Here is a 22,926-nt window from a genome sequence, read left to right on the forward strand (position 1 = left end):
AATCTTACTTAAACATCCCAAAGGAACTCCCTTTCAGTCTAGCGACACGTTCGCTGTCAACGAAACCTTTCTTTGAGATTTTATTGCGTAAAAGTCCAACCTTACAAGAACAGAGATTCGACAGGATCCGGTAAAGTTATCGAGTACAATATAAATGAAGATGAAAAATATGAAGTAGAAGCAACCATTGTAAAAACAACGAAAGCCTCGAAAGTACTTCATCACAAGGACTTAAATTTCCAACGTGATGTTACTGTTAAAGCATCGATTCCAACCCTGTATTCTATCGATTAAGACACGAACAGAAAGTTTGATCAAAAGGATACATTTAACTAGAAAAGATGACGACAAAGAAATATACCTTTATATTCAGCAATGATTTCATTACTGATTTTAATGAATATAAATTAGTTTGATAAGCTCAAAATTATTCTGTATCTCGTATGTTGGAATAATTGTTGCTATAGTGATGAATCAGGTTATATTAATATACTAATTAGAATATTTTATAAGTCAACATGCAGTTATAAGTACGGTACATAACAATAGAGAGATAATTTTAAAAAATTACATTTAAATTAGCTTTATCTTTAATAAAAAAAAATTTCATTCAATTTTTAGATTTTGAAATTCTTTATTTTATTTATTTACATTATTATTATTATTATTTTATGTAATTAGACCTTTAGCACTTTTTATTAAAACAAAAGAAAAAGTGTGTTTTTCTCCATATATTTTATTTGAAATTTTTATATGTATGAAAATTAAATTTCTAGGTAAACTTGTAGAACTAATGTTGTTCGACGTTAAAAATTGTAAATAAAAATGTTTCGAGCCTAGAATCCATACTGTATAGCAGTGATTCTCAACCTTTTTTCGTCACAGTACACTTTTAATAATTTTAAAATTTGGCAGCGCACACAGTTACTTCGGTAAGTACCACAGGTCATCATAACAATGATTTTTAAACATGGTTGGTTATTTAGGTCACATTGTGTAAACGCTTTGGTAACTATCGGCAGTTACCGGTAACAATTTCCAAATGCGTCCTAGGAAGGTAGAACCCATTGAACTACTTGTCTGACGTCGCTTATGTACGGGTATTCGCAGTGGCGGAACATTTCAAAAATCTCGCGGCACAGGGGTTGAGATTCACTGTTTTAAAGTTACAAACCACTGTGCGTCGTATGATCCTGTATCGTGGTTGCATTAGCTAACGTTCAGAACGTGTTATGGCTTTTCTTAATCACCACAACGTGTAGTGGTCAATTATTATGAAAGCTACGACACAAATTTCGCTTTGTGGTCGTTTTTTTTTTTCGCTCAATGAGCGATTTCGATCTTTGAGCCTAACATATACATAAAAGCTAAATAAATTATCAGCACATATTTATTTTTTTTTTTTTATATATAATTATTATGTGAGTTTTCAATAGTAATTGATATTAGTCAGTTTCACTGCTGTTAATTGGTACATTCTTGTTTTAATTTAAAATATTAAATGTATAATATGTAAATTTACTAAAAATATAAAAACTTTATTTTCAAAATCTTTTAATAAACAAATATTAAAACTGTTGATAAATAAAGTTAAATAGTCTTTTACTGTTTTATACTTTAAAACAGACAGTTAAAATAAAAAAAATGATATGCTTTTATCTTTGAAACAATTTGTCTTTTTAATCTTCAAATAATTTTAATTCTTTTTCTTTATGATCTGAACTTTGAAGATGTTTCCTGAGGTCTTTCAATGTTTTGACAGTAATACCACACAGACGACATTTATTTACATTTATCCCTTGTGAGTGACTGGAAAAATAAAATGATTTAATTATTATAATTTTTATATAAAATATCTTATGAAATTTTGAATATTTGTTTAAGCTAAAATTATTATAAAATATGATTACAATGAACTCTGTATTTGGAACTCTAAATATCTAAATTTGCACAATGAATACATACTAGACTATTAAAATAAATATGACAATTATTGTCATCATAAAGTGATGCAGTCCAATTTATTTCCAGTTAACTTTTACCTCTAGTTGTTCTTTCTGTATATGCTTTCATTGACAAAAATAAGTTATACAACCAGATTGTCTGATAGCTAGCTGTATGCACAGTTTTGCAATAATGTCTCAGATAGATATTAAATCATTACAGTTAATATTCAATTGCACACCAGGTATTGTTACCCAGAGTGCCTTAAAATTTCTTTCCCAATATCCTACAAAAAGGCTTTAGAGACTTAGTGTGTTCAGAGGTCTTCAAATGCAAGGCACAGCTGATGGAGTTTGAGAACTGTCTGGGCTATTCCAACATGACTGAGGTGGTGTTGGAGGCAGTGAATACATGAGGACATGCATACACAGTGGGTTTCTGCACACCCCAGATAGACCACCAGGAGAGATGATTGTCTGATTGTGAGACAAATATGAATAGCTGTGACAGTCTTTGTCCACCATCTAGAGATGGGTGGAAGCCCCGCTACAGAACCTGTCATTTCCCGTACCATTGGCAGCAACTAGCCGAAACAAATTTTATCCACCATGTGTCCCCAACATTGTCAGCTTTGTTTTGCAGTGGTGCCATGACAGAGGAGCATGGACTGCTGTGGACTGACAACATATCGTCTTTAGCTAATTCCAGTTCTGTTTAGGTACAATGACCACATCAGTGTGTCGAAGACCACTGGTAATCGCTTCAATCTCACCTTTACTGTTGAATGGCACTCTTTCCTAGGGAGTGACAATAAATTATATCAATATCACAACAGACGACAATTTTTAACTATCAATAGCCTACTAGCCACTTTCTGAAACTATCATGATACTAAGTAACTCTCAACATCCATCCTATCAAATGAAACAGCATGGTTTTTAATCTTTTTACATAGCATTATTAGCTTTAAAAATTGTATATTAATAAATAAATATAAGACTTTATGAAGCAATATAAGCAATAAAGAATTTTTATCAAGTAATCAAGCCAATCACCTTGCATAGAAAGAATTGTGTTAACTGCATGTGAATGCCACAACACACCATAGATTGCTCAAACTCTAATATTGTGGCATCTTTTTAAAAAACACTAATAAAAATGATATGCAATAATTGTTTAAAGCCACTTTCGATATGAGGTAAATATTTCCTTTTCCATTTATTATTATTATGTAAGATTTAAAACTGAAAGTATTAGTACTAATGTAATAATACTACAGTAGATTTAGGCCAAATCTGTGTATGGTGGCTATTTGTACTTTTAGTTAGTGTTAACTATTTTGGGCTTTGGCAAATAATTAAATAAATTAATAAATAAAAAATAATTATGATATAAGTGTAATTTGAATATACAATAAAATTTAACATTACTACTGTTTCCCAAAAAAAAAAAATTACACTCAAACCTGTTTTTGTGCTGTCTTTTTTTGTGCGATTTGTGCGAATTTTTTTGTGCAGTATATGAAAATTTCAATCAAATTGGAACATAATTGACTTCTGTAAAATTTTTTAAAACTCTATTGGATGTTTTCTAAGACATCAGCAAGTTTTTTTCATTTTTTATTCAGTAAAATTTTTTTCTCACTTTTTTCGGACCCCTTGTATTTTAATAGCATAAAAATCAGAAATATTGTATTATATTTGAACAGATGCGGTAAGTTAGCTCCCCTCCAGCTTTAGATTAGGAGGGGAATTTCACGCCTTGTTAAATGAAATAACACTTCCTGCAACTATATTTATCAAATAAAATCATTTTTTAACGATTATTTTTAACTTTTTAATGTTAGATTCGTATTTAAGTGGAAATAATTAATTAATATAAAAAATAAAATTCTTAGAGGATTTTTTTCCCATTAGGGATTGCAGAAAAAGGCCCAAGGAGTTAAAGCAATTCCTAGTTATTTCCTACGGTTTTGAGTTATTTTCTACGCTAGACTTTTTTTATGCGGTCCCTATTCACCACACAAAAACAGGTTTGAGTGTATTTATCTATGGGAATATTTAAGAAAATACAACTCTTACTCTCCAAACAAAATTCAGTCTGAACCTGTCTTCAAATACATCCATACCAGTCTCAAACCAATCTTCAAATTTTTGTGCATCAGTTTCAAGCCAACAAGTTGTGTATATATGTTTTTTTACAGATTATCAAAAGACTAATTCCAGTCTTCATCTAAGTATAGTTTTCTCAATTATAATTCAGCCTAGCATTCTTGTGATCAGATGAAACAGTTTTCAAAGAGAGGATCAAAAACTGAGTCAATTTGTCAATCACAGTTATTCTTCTGTATGTGACTGTTATAGAATCTTTGTTTTATCATCATACAAGATGAAGGATTCAAACAACACACACATTAGCTGGTGATCAGTATTGTGTTACCTCACAGGAGATCTCTGGTTAGAAGATTAGACAAGCAATTTGGACATATTAAAATATTGCTCAAACAAAAGCTACAATTATGAAAAAATGTCTGCCTCACTTTCGACATTTGGACTGATGAACTGAATACAAAGTGAGCTGTTAAGTTAAGATATGGCTATCTTCTTGATGATTCACACCAATTACTGATTCTTGCTGTCCAGCCCCTCAGTATGAATAGCAATGCAGAAAATATACAAAAAATGCCTCAAACAGATCCTTCAGATTGGAAAATGGATAACATTAAAATTGACTGCTGTGTTACAGATGCAGCTGCAAGACATAGTTTGAAAGAACAAGCACTTTCACTGCTTTGTCCACCTAAGTTTATTTGCTGTGGATTCCCTGAAATCAAATGCTCAACTTTCTGAAATAATCAACGCAGTTAAAGAAATTGTATTTTTTCAGAGAGAGTATAAAAGCTGCTGATAGGATAGCACAGTTACTCAAGAAACAAACTCTCCAACAGTATCCAGCATTATAACACTATTCAAATTAAAACAAGTGAAAACAAGTATTTTTTACATAAAACTACATATTATATTCTTGAAAGATAAGAATACAATAACCCTCACTAATTTTGTCAAAACACTGCCATAGCTAAAATAAAAAATTTCTCAAAGAGAACTAATGATGAGATTTAAAATGTAATAAACTGTTCAATGTAAAGCTACTGCAATTGTGCATCTTTGTCAAAGCTTTGTAATCATATATTATCACATTTAGACAAATCTATAATTAGAGTTAATGACAATAATAGATTAGACCTAAAGATATATATAGAAATATTGCAATTAAATTTTTAGTAAACTTATCTGAAATTTATTTTACTTTTTGGATATTAAATGCAGTTCTCTAATGTGGTCTTGTAGCATAATTTGAACCATATCTTCTGTTAATCTGACAGCTTTGTGAAGAGGAAATACGTGAGGACAATCACAGATTGTACCTTCTATTACTGATTTCAGAATATTCTCTTCTTCAATTTGCTTCCATTTATATTTATGACGAAATTCCTTTCGCTCTACAGAATTTCTGTCTTTACTTAATAGGCTAAAAAAATATATATAGTGATCAACATTCTGAAATATCTGCAAGTTTTATTCTTTATAACACTAAAATTTAAAACTTAAAATACATTTTATTAAATTAAATTTAAAAAAACTAATTTATTAACAAATATTTTAAAATAAAATAAAAATTATTTCTTAAGTAATTGATATTCATTAAAGTATGATCTAATTTCAAAATTTCTAGTTTAACTCCTCAACTTTTGCTTTATAAAATAGTATTAACTTTTTTCTTGAAACTAATGTGAGATCTGGAAATTCCCCTGAACGTAAAATTATAATAATTGTTCCCTATATTGAATTGAGAATTTTCCTATTATAAACATCCTCGCTAGAAAAAGCCCTGGCCGAGAAAATATGCGTCCCCAGCCGTATAACTGTCAACTATCCATTGTTCTTACGCTGAGTGCAGATCATCTTGCAACTTAAGTTTATAGATAGCACCCGAATTTGCCGTATTGTTTCCAATCCCGGGAACACCTATGGCCTGATCACAGCCACGTGACCGATTTTCCCATCAAAAAGCTATATAAGATGCTTCCTTCCCCCCTCAGGGGAGTCGATGGTCTTCCAGCATCACTTGTGCCAAAAGAGTTATCTTGTGCCTTGTGTCTCTTGCTCTAAGGAATTACCGTCTCTTACATCGAAGGAATTTGGATATCCTACGGATTTAGAATTCAGAACTACTCTATACAAAATCGGATTCTCTAAGAGGTATGGAACCCACCAATGTGAACTCTCTCTCTCCTCGCATGTTAGGGATATATAGATATATATATTAGACATTTGTAACGTTTTCTCTTGGTTCCAATAAATTGTTATCATCCTGTTAAATGGTGTCTTGTTTGCTCGAATATTCGCCTATCGCCTTACCACGACTCCACCTTCCCTCCTACACTCAACCGGATGGAAAATTAGTCCCGTCCCTACAGGAAACCCTACCAACAAATAAGCCATCTCTGACTCATGGGCAAGTCCCTCTGACTTGTTAGCCAAAATTAGACAGAGGTCCGACTTCGTCGTACCTCCTCGGTACCCTCACTAACATCCAGAGCATCAAACAGGTTTACATAAAATGCAAAAAGCTTAGCCTTGTAACTTGTTAAGCTACATCAACCCAGATATATTTAAGTTATATGTCACATTTATAAAAAAGACAGTAAAAGATGAACAATGATTCTTATCATTTAATTATTTTGCAAATACCAAAATTACATTTTAATAGATCTCACTAGATAAAAATATTTCCTTCTGTATATAAATGACAACTCAACAAACCCAATTTTTAATTGGACAATCACCGGACTATCTACTGAATTATTGGGCTGTAATAAGGCCAAGTTAATAATTACATACAAAGTAATTTGTCTAGAGATAGACAGTTAAGCTGCCACCTCATGACAGTTTTAATTATAATAATAAATTAATTTTAATTTAGAATTTCTGGAAGAAACATATCAGCCTAGAATAGAGTTTGAACTCACAACTTCTGATTACCATGCAGAACACATCTGTGCCTTAAGCAGAAGTTATGGGTTTGAGTCCTACCCCAGACTGATTCTTTTCTTCCAGAAATTCTAAATTAAAATTATCATGAGATGGAAACTTAACAGTCTCCCTCAACAAATTACTTCATATCTAATTATTTATTAATTCGGCAGATTGTCTAGCTGATATTTCCCTTTCAAAGTACTAAACACAATCCATATTTATGTTTAACATAAATATTTTGTTGACACAGAATACTGCTAATGATTCCAGGGAATAGCAAACAGTGTATCTTAGACCATTGATTCTAACAGAAATCACCAAATTTAACTACTGGATTATGACTTTTCTGTACATGATAAATCCTTTCCTCCTACATATAATTTTATTTTACACATTATTCTCTAACATTTAATGATGAATCAAAGGAAAATTATGAAAATACCTGAGCTTTAATATATATAAAAATTTTTTAATTTAATGATTAATTTTTACTTATTAATTATTTAGCTTATGCTAGTGTTTTAATATCTATTTCTTAATTTAAGTTACTTAAAATATTAGCTAATTACAAAAATTTTTAAAATATAGTTTTAGACATATTTCAAGATATCTTTTACTTTAAAAGATTTCTTCTGATCTTTTGCTGTATTATGGAGATGTCCATACCAACTGTATTTCCTTCTGAACCAAATAATAAATTTATTCCCATTCTAACAGTGTTTATCTATAAAAAATAGAATAAAAATATTAATTATATATAAACAATACTTTTAACAAAGTTTCTTATAAAATGATAAACATTTTAAATAAAAATAAAACTTATAATAAAAACACAGTTTAATTCTTTTCTTAAAAAAATAACCATAATGACAGAGATAGTATGAATTAATTAAATATATCACAAAAAAATTGAATAATGTTCTGATAAAAATCAATTTATTATTATTTGTTTATATAGACAAAATTTTTTCCACAAACTTTCATAGTTATTCATATAATGCTTATCTTAAGTGAACAGGACATTTAAATTTAACACAAGCTAGAACGTTTTTGAATATTCTTTAAGAGATGATCAAAATGTTTTCATTCAACAGCATTGCAGTTGCACATATGACTTGTACCATGTCCAGAGTGAGCCAATAAGAAGCCAGTGATCTAGCTATACAATTACAGACTTCTGGAACACTTGCCATAAAGTCCAGATCTCTTGCTATGTAATTTTCACACCTTCAGTCCTCTGAAAAACACTCTCTGAAAGAATGATAGTTTCAGTAAGATGATGATGCAAAGAGAGCTTATTAAGGCAACCAATTTCTACCAGACAGACAGACATTAACCTGATTCATCAATGGGAGAATTGTCTTAATACCAGTGACAATTTCTTCTAAACGGAATGAACCTTACAGCTGTTGAATGGAAACATTTTAATCATATCTCTCATTTTCAAGTTAAAAGGTATTAAGATTTAATAAAAATCAATAATAAAAAGAGGGATTATTATGTTAAAAAAATACTTATTCCTATTATGTGAACACTACTTGGTTCTCTCTCTCCCTCTCTTTCCTTTAATTTTTAAATCTCACTTCACACTTTATTGTCATTATTGAAGCACTTAATTCTCAAATAACTATTAATAATTAATATATATTTTTTTAATAGTAAATGTAAATATATCAAATCACCCAGTTTATAATTTGCAATATTTCCACAAATGTAGCAGTACTTTTATATACATGTATAATTTCTACTACTATTCTTTATTATTAATATTGTGTGAATAACATGAAATATTTAGGTATAACCTTTAATTGGAACAGTAATTTTCAGTTACATTTGAAAGCCCTTACTTAAATAATCTACTTATTGACAATGTTATCTATTTATGTTCAGCTTTAAAAATTACAGATCTGAAACTACAGATGAAAATATTTAATGTGTTAATTGCTCCTTCAATTTTCTATGCTAGCCTGATATGGGCACTTGATTTGCTTTACAATTTGAAAAAGTTTCACATTACTTATCTACGTAAACTGTTTAAAATTGAAAGACGAGTCCCAGGTATGCCATAAGAGCCGAAACAAACAGATATAAATTGTTTCCTTTTTTAGTGAAGAGACTAATCAGATTTTATTATAGATTAACAAATACCAATGATGACAATATAAAAGTTTTACATCAAATTATGCAAACTCAAATCAACGACACAAGTTCTAATAAAAGCACACAGCAAAACAAGTTTAATAAATTACTTCAAACATTCGGTGTTTCAAGTGCAATATTTGATAATTCAGAAGCCAACTGAAAATACGGCTATACATTGATGATTGATTCAGCCTTGTCACAATCCATAATAAAGAACCAAAATTTAATACTGAATTCAGTTTATCATCCTTGGTACTAAAATACCCTAAATATACCTACAAATTCAAACATTACAACCGCTAATACAAGTATGAACATTAAACGTTTATTACTTCAAATCAGACTTAACAAATATTCATTATCTGTCAATAACACTTATATAGATTTTACTAAAAAACACTGCTATTGGTGTAAATCCAGTGACTTTTCCTTACTCCATCTGTTTAAAGACTGTGAAGCATTAGAAAAATATCATCAAGAACATCAAATTACCAAAATAACTTATATGAACCAAAACTTAAACTTTAGAGCTAGGCTAGGTAACCTAGCAATAAACGAAATGTATAAAATAAACAACTTTTTTATTCAAATTACTAACAAGCTAAAATGCTATAGAACTAATTGAAAATTACTGCCTTAAATACCTTATTAATCAAATATATTACATAAACAAATTATGTAAACAAAATATGTGAAGTTAAAGAATTTTATTTTCATAAATATGTCATAAAATTTATGTAATTCCACTGTTGTACTTAAAGAAATGTATAAAAGAGTAATGGTAAAATATTATATGTAACCTAAAAATAGTTATAACTTTAACCCCCTGTAACAAGGTTTGCCTTAGAACAAATAAAGATTGTTTGATTGATATTATTAATGTTGTCACAGACCATTCATATAAATTAATACTTCAGTATTTTTAAAAATTAATGTATACAGATGTCAAGATAGTCATAATTGAAAATAAAATGTTTAAAACTGTAATAAAATATTTATTTAAAATACACACACACACACAAAAACTGACGAAGCTTCAGAATGTCTACACTGCAATACCACCTGTGCCAACCCCCACTCAAGGACATTGTAAAAGTTTGCTGTGTTTCAGTACTCAGAAAATTTGGTTTGTTTTTATTATTGTTTATTGTACACTTATAAATGTATATTATATTTTATATAATTTCTTTGATATTTTCAACATACTGTAGAGCATTGATTACTCAAACACCAATCAACTGAAACATCGATTAACTGAAAGTGTTCCAGTCAGCAAATTCAAATTTGCACTAGTGCTGTGGCACTGCAATATTTGGTTATGTCTTGGGTTACTCCAATATTATTTTTGTTGATGTGTGTGCAGCACTGGCGTGACCATGAGAAGGTACTTAAGAATGTGCCAGTATTTGAACAAGGCTTTTTTCCCATCGTGCGTGGTGAGCGTTGCTTGTTTTGTGTGGTGTTTTTCTGAGGACTATGTGTCATGCTGAATCAGAACATTTTTGATACCAGATTAACTTCCAAAATATAATTTTTTTTTTATATTTTTCAATATAATTATTTTGTTTGTGCAAAATAAAGAAATAATTTTTAACCATACAATAACCACAATTATTATTTTTAAAAAAAATTTTAGTTAGGCTTAACATCAATGAAAATTCAACACAAAGCAACATGCAATGGAAAAAAAATTTCAACATGGGATAGGCTAATATATTTTCATACATGATCAGTTATCCGGACAACCCCAGTCCTGAATTGTTTCAGATAATCGATGCTCTATTGTACTTAAGTTACACTGAATACACTACAAAAATCCAAGTCCTTTCAGTAACACATTTTAACAAAATATGAACATTTTTGATCTCCTCCTGAGGTCTGTACCAGGTTTAAAGATACAAGTTCTATAATGGAACATTTGAAAAGGAATGTTTGCAGAATTCAAATTTATGTTTTTAAATTTAAATAGATTATATACAGTATATGAATGAACCAGTCAGGAGTGTAAAGGTATGAATGGGTGGGAATGGGGTATTAAGGTCTAAGTGAAGTGTGCCTGCCAAATGCATGAAATTTGTTTTTCATCTTTATGGTTAATACAGTTGCTTAACTGCGATGCTTAGGTTTTTACAGTGTAGTCAGTGTTACTGAACAGTCCAGTCTGCAGAGGATATTTCTCTTATTCTTAAGTTTCAATAAGTAAACTAACTGTAAACATTATTTGAATACACAGCTAGAGACATCACTCCCTATGGGAGCAGTAAATGTATTAAGTAACTTAGAGATTTTTGATACTTTTCTTTATTTATGAAACAAATTAAAATAATAATATCATTACATTACAGCACATACATTACACAAAGTAGCCACACTAAATTATTATTATTATTTCTTCTATTAAATATCCATTATAAAGAAAATTTTAATTAATAATTTTCTATAATAAAAAAAACTTTTCCAATTTCAATTTTTAAAAAAATCTACTCAAAAATTTTAATAAAAAATAATTTTTTTAAATGTAAATATCCATAGAAAGAAAGAATAGGCCTAATTGTTTCCACTTTAACATTAAGTGTTTTTTGTTAATTTTCCATTATTTTTCTGAATCCCAAGAAACCAAAATATATTTTATTGTCTAGGATTTTTCTAAAATTTAATAGATAAAAATATCTCACCATAATAATATCTTCTTCATCAAAGTTTGTTTCAAAAACTAATTCTATGTCATGATCGGGATGAAATGACTTGCCAGTTTCTTCATCATAACCCAGTCCACACAATGCTCCAGTATAATGTTTTCTGTGAATGTCAGTTCTAATATTCAAAAATCAAAAGAAAAAATTTATTAGATAAAAACAATTTATTAATAAGAGTCAATAAAACAGTACTTAACAGAATTTAAAAAGTTATGTATTATATATATTATATTACATTAAATTATATATAATTTGATATAAGTTACAGGTTGTCTGCTTAAACAACTATCCTGGAGGCAGAAGAGACCTTTCCAAATTTGCCCAAATGTTGTGGTGTGTGCATGTCCCAGTGCTAAAGGAATCAATCGTAGACCAATCACTTATTCACAAATTAGAAATAATAAATCTGCAAAACGATATTGTTTTAAAAGAAGGACGTCTTGATGATAATATTAACATGTTTTGGAATTTAGTTCATAAAGATAAATATCCTATTTTAAGAAAATGTGCACTAATAATTTGTTCATATTTTGCAACTACATGTAATTGCAAATATCTATTTTCGAATACGATGTATCTAAAAACAAAATATCAAAGCCACAGATTCTAATTTAGATAACTGTTTAAAAACATGTAATTCTGATTATACTCCCAATTATAACAAATTGGCAGGTTTGCAATGTCAGGTGTCACACTGATTGGGATGTTTGTATTTGTCATTGTTTGTTTCACATTTATAATTTAAGTATATGTAATTCTATTTCTTGAAATAAAACCTTTAATATTTTGAAGTTTTTTCATGTGCCCCCAATAACTCTCGAATTCATATTGCACCATTATTGATAAAAAGGTTGCCGACCGACATACAAAATATAACTTATCCATGAAATAAACAACCATGAAGAATGGCTAAGATACTTAATGTGCCTATAATCTTTCTTGCATGAGCATACTTCTTGTGTAGGTTAATACCTACACAAGTCTAAAAATACAGGCCTTATTAGCAGCACATACATTACACAAAGTAGCCACACTAAACATGTCAGTCAGTCACTTTTTAAATACAGATACATATGTGAAAATTCGAACCCGCTGGAACCAAACGCTAACAATAGAATTTTTTATTGTTTGGTTCCCATGGAGAAAAAATTGAGTCATGAGGAACAAAATCCGAATAGTGCTGGTTGGTGGAGGAGAGGAACGTGACCGAGACGATAAAAGGGCGATGAGAGAGGGAACGGGGGTCAGTTGCTTACGTATTGTCCATTAGACAGTGTGTGCGTCCCGAGTCCCGAGGGACCCCGACGTTGAATGAAGGAATACCTTGCCGAGGATACTTTGACCTAGAGGGAAGACCAACCCAGATCATGAGGCATGACCTCCCAAATTCATGTAAACTCTCCCTCTGCGTATCCGAACTTAGGCGACGGTAGCTCGCCCCTTTGTAACTGTAGCTTTAGGCTTAATAAATTGTTGTTGTTGTTGTTATTATTCGTTGTTAATGTCTTTTATTCAAGTATCGCCGCCACCGCCGCTCTATCGTCGGACCCATCCACTTCCTCCACTCACGTAATGCGTGACGCGTAACGAATCCGACCCACCATCTTGATCGTGGGCAGGTCTCCTGACCTGTTAGCTGAGAAAAAAGAGGTGCAACTCCGTCCACCTCACAGCGCACTCACACATACAATAGCTTTTTCAACACAGTACAATGTATTGTAACAACAACATAGACACAATCCACCAGCAATAATAATAATATTGTAGATACCTTCAAACAAACATTAGATAACAAACAAACAACAACACAGAAAAAAATATATTTGTTGCTGAATTATAAGTTAAATTAATTTTTTTTTTAGTCTCAAGAGTTGTATTATTTTCTTTATTTCATACATATAGACTCACCTATTCAAAATAATCACCCTAACATATTTCTTTAAAGTAATAAACAAGAATGAACCTTATAGAGTTTAAGAAACAACAAGAATTACCGGCACGGTTTCAAAATACATCTAAATACGAAATCTTTAAATGATATATTTTTAAAACATTATAATGAAATATGAAGATACCGAATGCCTATGTTTTTCTAAGTCATAAAGCAAAAATATTTGTTACTACAGATTATAATTTACTGTGGAGTCACACAACAGCAATAACAACTTTCTCCAGACTAATTAGAAAATTTTTAGATGGGTCTAAAAATATGTTCAATTTCCTGCAAAAACAAAAAAAAACTGCATCTGCGTCTTGCACATCGCTTTCTCTTAACAATTCCATTGTTATGTAACACTTCCATTGTTAAGCTCTTTATAAAGTGACATTTATTTCGTTAAAAAATTTAATTATCCGAGCAATAATACTCTTCAAACCTGTTAACCAGAGTTGTTCTATTTTTAGAATCGCAAACATTTTCATTGCCCCTCCTGGGCTCTTCCTCAGGCTTTACCGAATAGGCTGTTACTGTTCAAATAAACATTCGATATGTTTATTCGAATGCTTCGAAAGAAATTCATATTGCGATTCTAAAAATAGAACAACTCCAGTGAACAGGTTTGAAAAGTATATATAGTTATATTTAACTGGTGTGTAGAGAGATTGTATAACAGCAATAATGCTGATGATTCAAGGACAAAAAAAAAAAGTACAAATGCAAAACCAACATAAGAATAGACTGAAGATATGTTTCTTTTAAGTTTGATACAAGTTAGAATGATTAAAAGAGTACACTCAAACCTGTTTTTGTGCGGTCTTTTTTTGTGTGATTTTTTATATGTGCAATGTGTTTTGTGCAATTATTTTTGTGCAGTATATTGATTTGATTGAAATTCATATACCGCACACAAAAAAAATCACACAAAACAAAATCGCACAAATAAAAAATTGCACAAAAACAGGTTTGAGTGTAGTCCTGATAATTAAAAATATATAAATAATGAGAAACAAAATCAAAAATAAACTTTATATAGATTGTACTTAAAAACTGCTGTAATTGTAACTGCTCAAAACACATTAACAAAAACAGTTGCTCAAATGTTTTCTAGTTCACTCACACATCTGTAGAACTTATAATGGAAAGATTCTGAGCATCAGTATCAATATGATAACAAATATCTTCAAAATTATGTTGCTGTAGTAAAGTTTTCAAAATATTTTTTAAATTGAAATACTATTCTTATTGATGTTTAGAATTTTCTATTAAAAGCCTGTAAATTAATTATTTTATAATACAGAATAATTTAATATGAATAAATCTTACCTGAATTCTGCACATGGTGCAAATGTTAGAATAACTAATGCTGGTAAGCCATGGATATTGGGCATTAAAGTGGTATTTCTTGCATTGATTGCTGAACCATCTGCACTTAAGCCAACATAAGAAGAAACTAACAATCTGGAATGTTTGTCTTGAGGTTCAGAATCAAGAATAACTGAATTAATGCTATCTCGGTCAATTCGCACACGTCTAGAATAATAATTATTAAAATACATAACTAGAAATTAAGGTCAGAATAAGTTAGAATATCTATAATTAAAAAAGTAAGTAAAATTTAAAACCAAGTATATAAATACAAACATAACAGTTACCTGGATCTACCTAAGTAAGTCATTCCTAAATAAGATGTTTCAAGTGCACTAAATGGACCATGCAATAGTATCTGAAATAAACATTAAATTTAGAATCTAATATATACGATTACTTCTAGAAAAATGAAAACCGATATAATTTTATTATTTGTTTCTGATTCTGATTGCTATAGAAATTAACTATAGCAACTCTTACTTGGTGATAATTGATTAATTCGATTTTTTTTCTTTTAATATTTTGCATTAGTTCATCCAAATCTATCTTTTCAAATCACAGAATCAAATAGTATGATTTACACATGAATAAATTTACTTTTATCACTACTTTTTGTTTAATGTGAAATTCTTATATATACATTAACTAGTAGGTAGCCCAGTGTTGCCCAGGCAAAAAATAACAGACATTAAGATTATTAAATTATTTCATACTTCTAACCCATCTATTATATTATATTATATTATAGTATTTGATTTATATAACTACAAAGGTTTTCTTACATAAAGGTTATCATACCAAGTGACCAATCTAACAATTTTAAAAATTTCTTTAAATTGTGTACAGTAGAGGAATAAAGAATTTTTAAAATGTGTTAGATTGGTCACTTGGTGTGATAAACTCTTATGTAAGATAACCTTTGTAGTTATATAAATCAAATACTATAATATAACAAACATTAAAATGAAAACCATATAAAGAGTTTGGTCATATTAGCTTACCGTTGTCACGTTTATCATTTCATTGGTGAAGTAGACAGCAATTGAAAATATGATATCTTAAATTTTTTCAGATATCATATTTTTTTCTAACGTTTCTAACATTCAACGAAAAATAATCATTGGCACAGAAAAAGACTTTGAGCTGTACTTTTTGCCTTAAAATCGTTGCATGTATATTAATTTGGCTGAACATTAGAACATCTTCAGTGAAGCAGTATCAGTGAAGAAAGTTTGGGCAATGGTTTATTAGTTAATAAGGGATATGAAATCAGGGGAGGAGGCAGGGTGCCCAGGTTTCATGGTAGTTAAGTATGTCCTCATAAATATTGCACTTACAGAAAAATTATTAGAATTAGTTTGGTTTACTTTGTTATGGGCAATGTGACACAGGTGATCTGCCAAGAAGGATGCATCTCAAGAAGACTTATGTAAAGCTGTCCCCTATTTAGGTGTTATCCTAAATAGGGGACAGCTTTACATAAGTCTTCTTGAGTAATGTGAAGAAAACCCAGAAAACTCCATGTGGCCAGTCCATTAACAATGCACAAACTCATGACTGACTACCAGTGTTCAGTGGTTTTACTGTACTTGGTTACTGTAGGGTACTTGTTGGGCTGCAATTTGAAAAAACTGTAACCTATAAATTCCTATTGTTGTCTGCCTGTCCTTCCTTAATCTCAAGAACAAAGTTAGATAAATGAAAGTCATGACCGGATGTGAAAAGCTTAATAGCAGGCAGCCCAGATTAACTATATTCAACTTCTGGTTTGCACTAGAAGTCACATTATTTCAATTCAAAAGTTTTCCCCTAACAGAATTAGATACAAAACAGGCATGACTCTGCTGCTAATGGGAAAAGTATGATGTACTGTACAGTACAGGGACAAAACACTACTTAAAAACTTGAGAAACTGTGACAAAAAAATTGCAGCTCGGCATTGTGACAACGTTACAATAAATAATTGCTTGTTAGAATGAAGAAGTTGCTGTTCAGAAATGAAAAGACCAGAGTTGTTAAATACAGTTACTCCTCACTTTACGACTGAGTTCCGTTCAGACAACTATGTCATTAAGCGAATTGGTCGATAAGTGAGGAGCTTGCACCAGAAATATAGGATCGTTGTAAAATTATACAAATTATGCAACAAACTTCAAATTTATTCATAAAAAGACTATTATAGTACACTATTAGCCCATTATAGTACTATAAGACAATTATAGTACGCACAAGCCTATTATAGTATGCTTACTGCGCATGTCACCATTCGCCACTGATCGACACTCAAACTGAGAAAGGGCCCCCAAATTGCAGGTCGAAACTCGATTGGTCGTAAGTGTGAGTGGTCGTTAAGCAGATAGGTCATAAAGTGAGGACTACCTGTATAGAAAATTAAATACTTAGACTTTCATAGTGTAACACTTTCCACTCTGTACAAGCAAGTGCTATGTGCTACCTGTCACAGTAATGGCGTAATAGTACTGTACATCTATTTCATGCTATATCATTGTTGCAGTAATTAAATGAATACAATATATATTTTTTAAAATTATATTTAATTTATTATTTTCTTGAATTTTTTGCCAATAGATACTCGTAGTACTACATGTAGAGCCAACAAATCAAATGTAGACAGAAATTAATTGATAAATATGAATCCAATCAATATTTTGTGGTAGGATGTATAAACTATCTAAGTTAGAAGTATGTAAACATAACTGCCAAGTTTCATAGTGTGAGATTCTGGAAACAGAGATTAAATTTATTAAATAAATGGGGAAAACTAAATTATCATCTGGTCATTAAAAATGATCCAGTTTTGTAACTTTCCTGGAAAAATGTTTAAGAAAAGGAAAATAAAACTTCCTTTCTCAACTGTTGACTTCCCGTGGAGAGATCTTATCGCCCATTTCGACGAACAGCTGGTGGTTCAACTCATCAGTGCATCCCATCAGATGATAAAAATCCAAACAACCGGTTGGAGAGAAGTTAGGGTAAAAAGGGCAGAAATTGCTGTCTCACGCGGACTCTCCCCAAAGAAGCTCATAGACCAAGCTTCATCTGTCACCATCTCCATTCCACTCCACTCCAAAAGTAACCTCCTGAGAAGATCCACGACAGTCTTCCCGACATTCAAATAAACTGGATCCAAAGACATCAGTTAACTAGAGGTATTATCTAATCAATTGTAAACTCTCTCTCAGTAATTAGAAGTGTACATAGTTAGGTCATTGACCTAGATCAGGGATGGCAAACCTTTTTGAGTCCGCGTGCCATATTGTAAGCATATTTAGCTTTAAAGATGTTAATGCGTGCCAAAGTCTTAGACTTCGAATAATGATATTTAAAAAAATTAAACAAATACGCTTTAATTCGAATAAATGTAAAAAATCTGATTGAAGATGATCAGGTGATAAACAGAAAAGATGATTGAAAAGGACAGAAATCATATGATACATTACGTGCCAGATGATTTCTCTTATGTGCCACTTTGGGCACGCATGCCATAGGTTCGCCACCCAACCTAGATATATTTTATGCCAGTTGTACTTATCCATCGTTTTACTTAGCTCATTAAACTTTTGTTATTTGATGTGGATTGGATATACTCTGAGGTCGGCACCCTATCAATGAATGCACAGACCCCCCCCCCACTTGAATCGCAATAACTCTCCTAAATACAATTGATCACCATCCACTGACCCTGTGAGTGGGTTTAACAAATCCAATGCCGCTAAAAGGTGATTTGAGTACTCGTCTCGACACAGCAGATTCTCACAATAGGAACTGTTCCAACAGCATAGGCATACATAGCAAATCAACAATCAATCATTCTCATTTATATACGTATGTATTAGAAACTTGTTCTTCACTTATGTTCTAATGATCCAAAATGTGCAAATATTTAAACTTGAGTTTTACCACATTAAACAAATAATAATGATAAAACTAAATTTACACATGAATAAATATAAATAAATAAACATAAATATATATAACAAATGCCGTAAAGATCTTGGTTAGTTCAAATAAGAAAATAGGGCATTATATATCATCTGTATATTGATTCAAAAAAATTTATAAGGAAAAGTAAAAATTTTTATACAGCTATGCAATTTAACACTTCATGCTATTTGACCTGGCAAATTAAACCTTAACAGGGATTCATCAAAATTTGAAAGTTCATATTCAGTATGCATTTCTTCATGTCATTTAAAAATGTTTGTACAATGTCAGATACATTATTGGGTACTTTCTGTCCCACACCAGTGACTTGATGTTTCAACAATTTATGCCTTCAAAAAAATCAACCATCCACTTGATGCCTTAAATATTGATGAATCAACATTTGGGTAATTTTGAAGTAAGAGTGGCTTTGCCACTTCACAAGTATTATTACCACTAAAAGTTACATTCTTTAACTGTACCTCTTTAATCTACTTAGCCAATGCTGATTCCATCTTTCAATATTTAGCAGCAGTTTAAAGGAAAGACAACACATTTTTTTTTTTTTTTACAGTTTAATACACTGTTACCAGATGCAATCAGAATGTCATGTTTTTTCATTAACCAACCCATAGCACTGATCTTGCTATCTGAAGTTTTCAAGAAACTTCAATACATTTTTGAGTTTTCCTACTCTGAGTGAAATAGCTTCTATTTTTAAATGACAAACTACCGTATTTTACGGACTATAAGATGCACCTTAATTTTTAAGCAATTTAAAAAAAAAAATACCTATAAGACGCACCTGAATTTTGGAGGCAATTTTTCGAAGAAAAAAGTGCGTCTTATAGTCCGTAAAATACGGTATATGATTTTCTTTTATCCATTTTTGTGGGGATTTCTAATAAAATGATTGAGAAACACCAATGTTGACAACACTTGAAACTCACAAGTCAGCCAACAAATTCCAACACTCATTTTCCCCACAGGAAAATATAACATATGATGTATTATATGAGATAAAAATAAGTCTTGTTTTCTGTCAAAACATACAATTTTCAAACATTATGGAATGCTGTTAGAGACAGGGTAATATATAATGTACAGTATGACCCTGCGTAACGCAGGGGATGCATTCCTAGACAACAAAGCATTAAGTGAAACAGTGTTAAACAAGGTCATTTTAACAGAGTAAATAGGAATAGGTGAACACGCGACCAAAAATAAACAGATTTTACTTTAATATTAAGTTATTTTTATATTAATTTGCATGATAATATATGTTAAATAACACCTGAAATATGCACACAGAAAGGTAAAGTTCATTTTTTGTAATGAAGGTCCTGGTTCTTTCGAACTTCTTGCTTTTTGTGATAAAGTCATGTAGTTTCATTTGTCACTTTTTTTTTCCGTAAGCAAATGTCTGATCAAGAGATCGAATCCAAAATGTCTCATCTTGCTTTTGCACTTCTTTCAAAATCTGGATCATTCACTACAATTTCATCAATGATTTTGATTATCGTTACCAAACTTTTACTAAGGAAATCTGTACAGAAATTTTTGGGGTTCTTCGTTTTCAGAATCTCTATTTTCCAGTTTTACATGAATTCCTTGTTTTGCCAGTTCTTGAATGTTGTTGTTGATAAGGCTATCACCAGAAATCTACAGTAACTCCTCAATATCCTGCTCATCTACATCTCCTAGTCCTGCTGTGTCGATTGGGTTGACAATTTGGTCAACCTCACGATACTGCAATGGGCTCTTCTCATTGAAAATTCTTGGATACATTCGGCCATAACTTCTTCTACACTCTGTTCACTGCATTTATCAGTTAATTCTTGCCAAGCGAAGTCGATATTTCCTACGGCATACTGATGTTATATTTTTTCCAAAATTGCACCAAACATACATAGATTTAAAGAAAGTATACCTTTTTGCCACCTTTTGCTGATTGGTTTGTGTTCATAAATAATTGTATTATGTATGAATCAATGAAATGCCACGAAAACTAAAATCAGTGTAAATTTTGAGCTTTTTTTAAGGTTTCAAGCAGACCACATTATATCGAATCAGCATTAAACGAGAAACAGCATTAAGTGGAGTCTTACTGCATATTTTGACACTTCATATTAATATCCATTAATTGTAAAAGTGTACTTTTGCTTTTACTTCATATATTTGAAGCTATATTGTTGACAAATAAAAAAATAAGGAATAAATGTCACAAGATGTCACATTTCAGATAAATTTTAGATTTCATTGTAAGCTTTTAAATTAAAAAATATGTCTATCTAATCACTATAATTTGAATGAAAAAGCTATTCAATTTTTTCTTATGTTAAAAGTATTAAGATGTATTATGATAAAACAGTGATTACTCCAAACTACTATATGTTATTCTAAAATGCTTTATTTGAAGAAACTTGTAAAACTATATTGTTTTAAAGTTTCTTCAATACAGTACACCATTACAATACAATACACAATACTGGTGTAATTTAGTAATAAACATATCTAAACATCAAAAAATAACTTCTCTCTCTTCTAACCTGAAGATGATTGTTTAAAACAGAAGAAAACCATTTGTTTTGTTTCTTCAAATAATAGTAAATGCCAAAAAGTGTAGCTCAAAACAAACATTTTTAAGCTAAAAAATTATATTATTGTAGTTTTTGTTCAAACTGTATTAATTTTCTTATTAAAAATATAAAATTAAAGTATCACTAATTGAAAGTTGCATAATATCAATGAAGTCTCAAGTTGCTAATGAAAATAAACACATTAAAACAGTTAAACTTTGATATAAATCACCTAAAAACATACCCACAGTCACTAAATTTCATTTGTTTTATTTTATTTTTTTGACTAGTACACAACTCAAAAATAATGCTATTTTATTTCATTATTTTTGAACTTAATAAATGGTTACAGACATTGGTTTCAATCAAAAAATTAAAGATAATTACACCTGTTTGATTTCTATACCATCATTATACATAATATAAAATGGGAATAAAAATTAACAAGCAGCATGTCAAAAATTTTATCACAAACAGTTGATGCTGTAATTAAAGTGAATACACTATAAACGAAAAACTTGTTTTAAAAAGTTGTAACTGAGTTTTTCAACCATAGTGACGAATATATATTCATTTTGACTCTTTCTACCCTGCTGGTGCTAAGAGAGCCTTTTTTTTCATGTTCATTGTGGGATTTGGCCAGATTGCAATGGGAGTAGTCAGGTGGTGAGGAGCAAGGGCTAACATATGCAAAATGGACCACTACAAAAAATTCCCAAGGTTACTCATCTGGATTTGATTCCAGAACTCATACATGGTAGGCTGGTAAACTAACTGGCTTGGCCATCTGGCCATCACTATACAAATAATTCTGATTACAAATAAGCCTTGGTTTCATTTTAGAAAAATACTAAGGAATAGTAATAGGAAAAAATTTTTAATTTCTATAGCACAAAAAAAGTCTAGAAATTTCAGTTTAAAAATTTTTTTAGCTTTTTCTCTTATTGTATGCTGAAATGAAGTAACTAGCCAATAGAAAGTAAGAATCGTTGTGTATCACCATATCAACATGACAGGCAAAACCAACTGCATGAAAAATTGATTATTTACAATAAAAACAAACTTGCAACTTGAAGTAATTTAAATTTTGAAAAAGTGTGTAAGACAAAGAAGCTGATTATGAGCTTTTATATGACTCGTGCTATTGATAATATATCATCCTTTTTACAATTCTGGCATTATTCCAATGGCACCAAAAGTACATATTACTTGAATTTCTGTCTCCCACAAGAAAAACATTCTACATTATAGGAAAACACAACTGGCAGGTAAAC

At 30.5% G+C, this 22,926-nt stretch overlaps 1 protein-coding gene across 1 annotated transcript in view; it reads right to left on the minus strand.

Moving 5' to 3' along the window:
• Positions 1-1,543: 1,543 nt before the first annotated feature.
• The window catches only part of spn-E (spindle E), a 141,360-nt gene continuing 119,977 nt past the window's right edge, over positions 1,544-22,926 (minus strand). The window contains exons 31-36 of the mRNA XM_067280367.1: positions 15,413-15,483; positions 15,084-15,290; positions 11,801-11,939; positions 7,601-7,707; positions 5,254-5,475; positions 1,544-1,809 (exon numbers count right to left, since the gene is read on the minus strand). Coding sequence (XP_067136468.1) covers positions 1,680-1,809; positions 5,254-5,475; positions 7,601-7,707; positions 11,801-11,939; positions 15,084-15,290; positions 15,413-15,483 — 876 coding nt within the window. The 3' untranslated portion in view covers positions 1,544-1,679. The remainder of the gene's footprint in view (positions 1,810-5,253; positions 5,476-7,600; positions 7,708-11,800; positions 11,940-15,083; positions 15,291-15,412; positions 15,484-22,926) is intronic.

The sequence above is a fragment of the Centruroides vittatus genome, unplaced genomic scaffold (assembly GCF_030686945.1).
Source record: "Centruroides vittatus isolate TY-2023 unplaced genomic scaffold, ASM3068694v2 contig_883, whole genome shotgun sequence".
Taxonomy (NCBI): Eukaryota; Metazoa; Arthropoda; class Arachnida; order Scorpiones; family Buthidae; genus Centruroides; species Centruroides vittatus.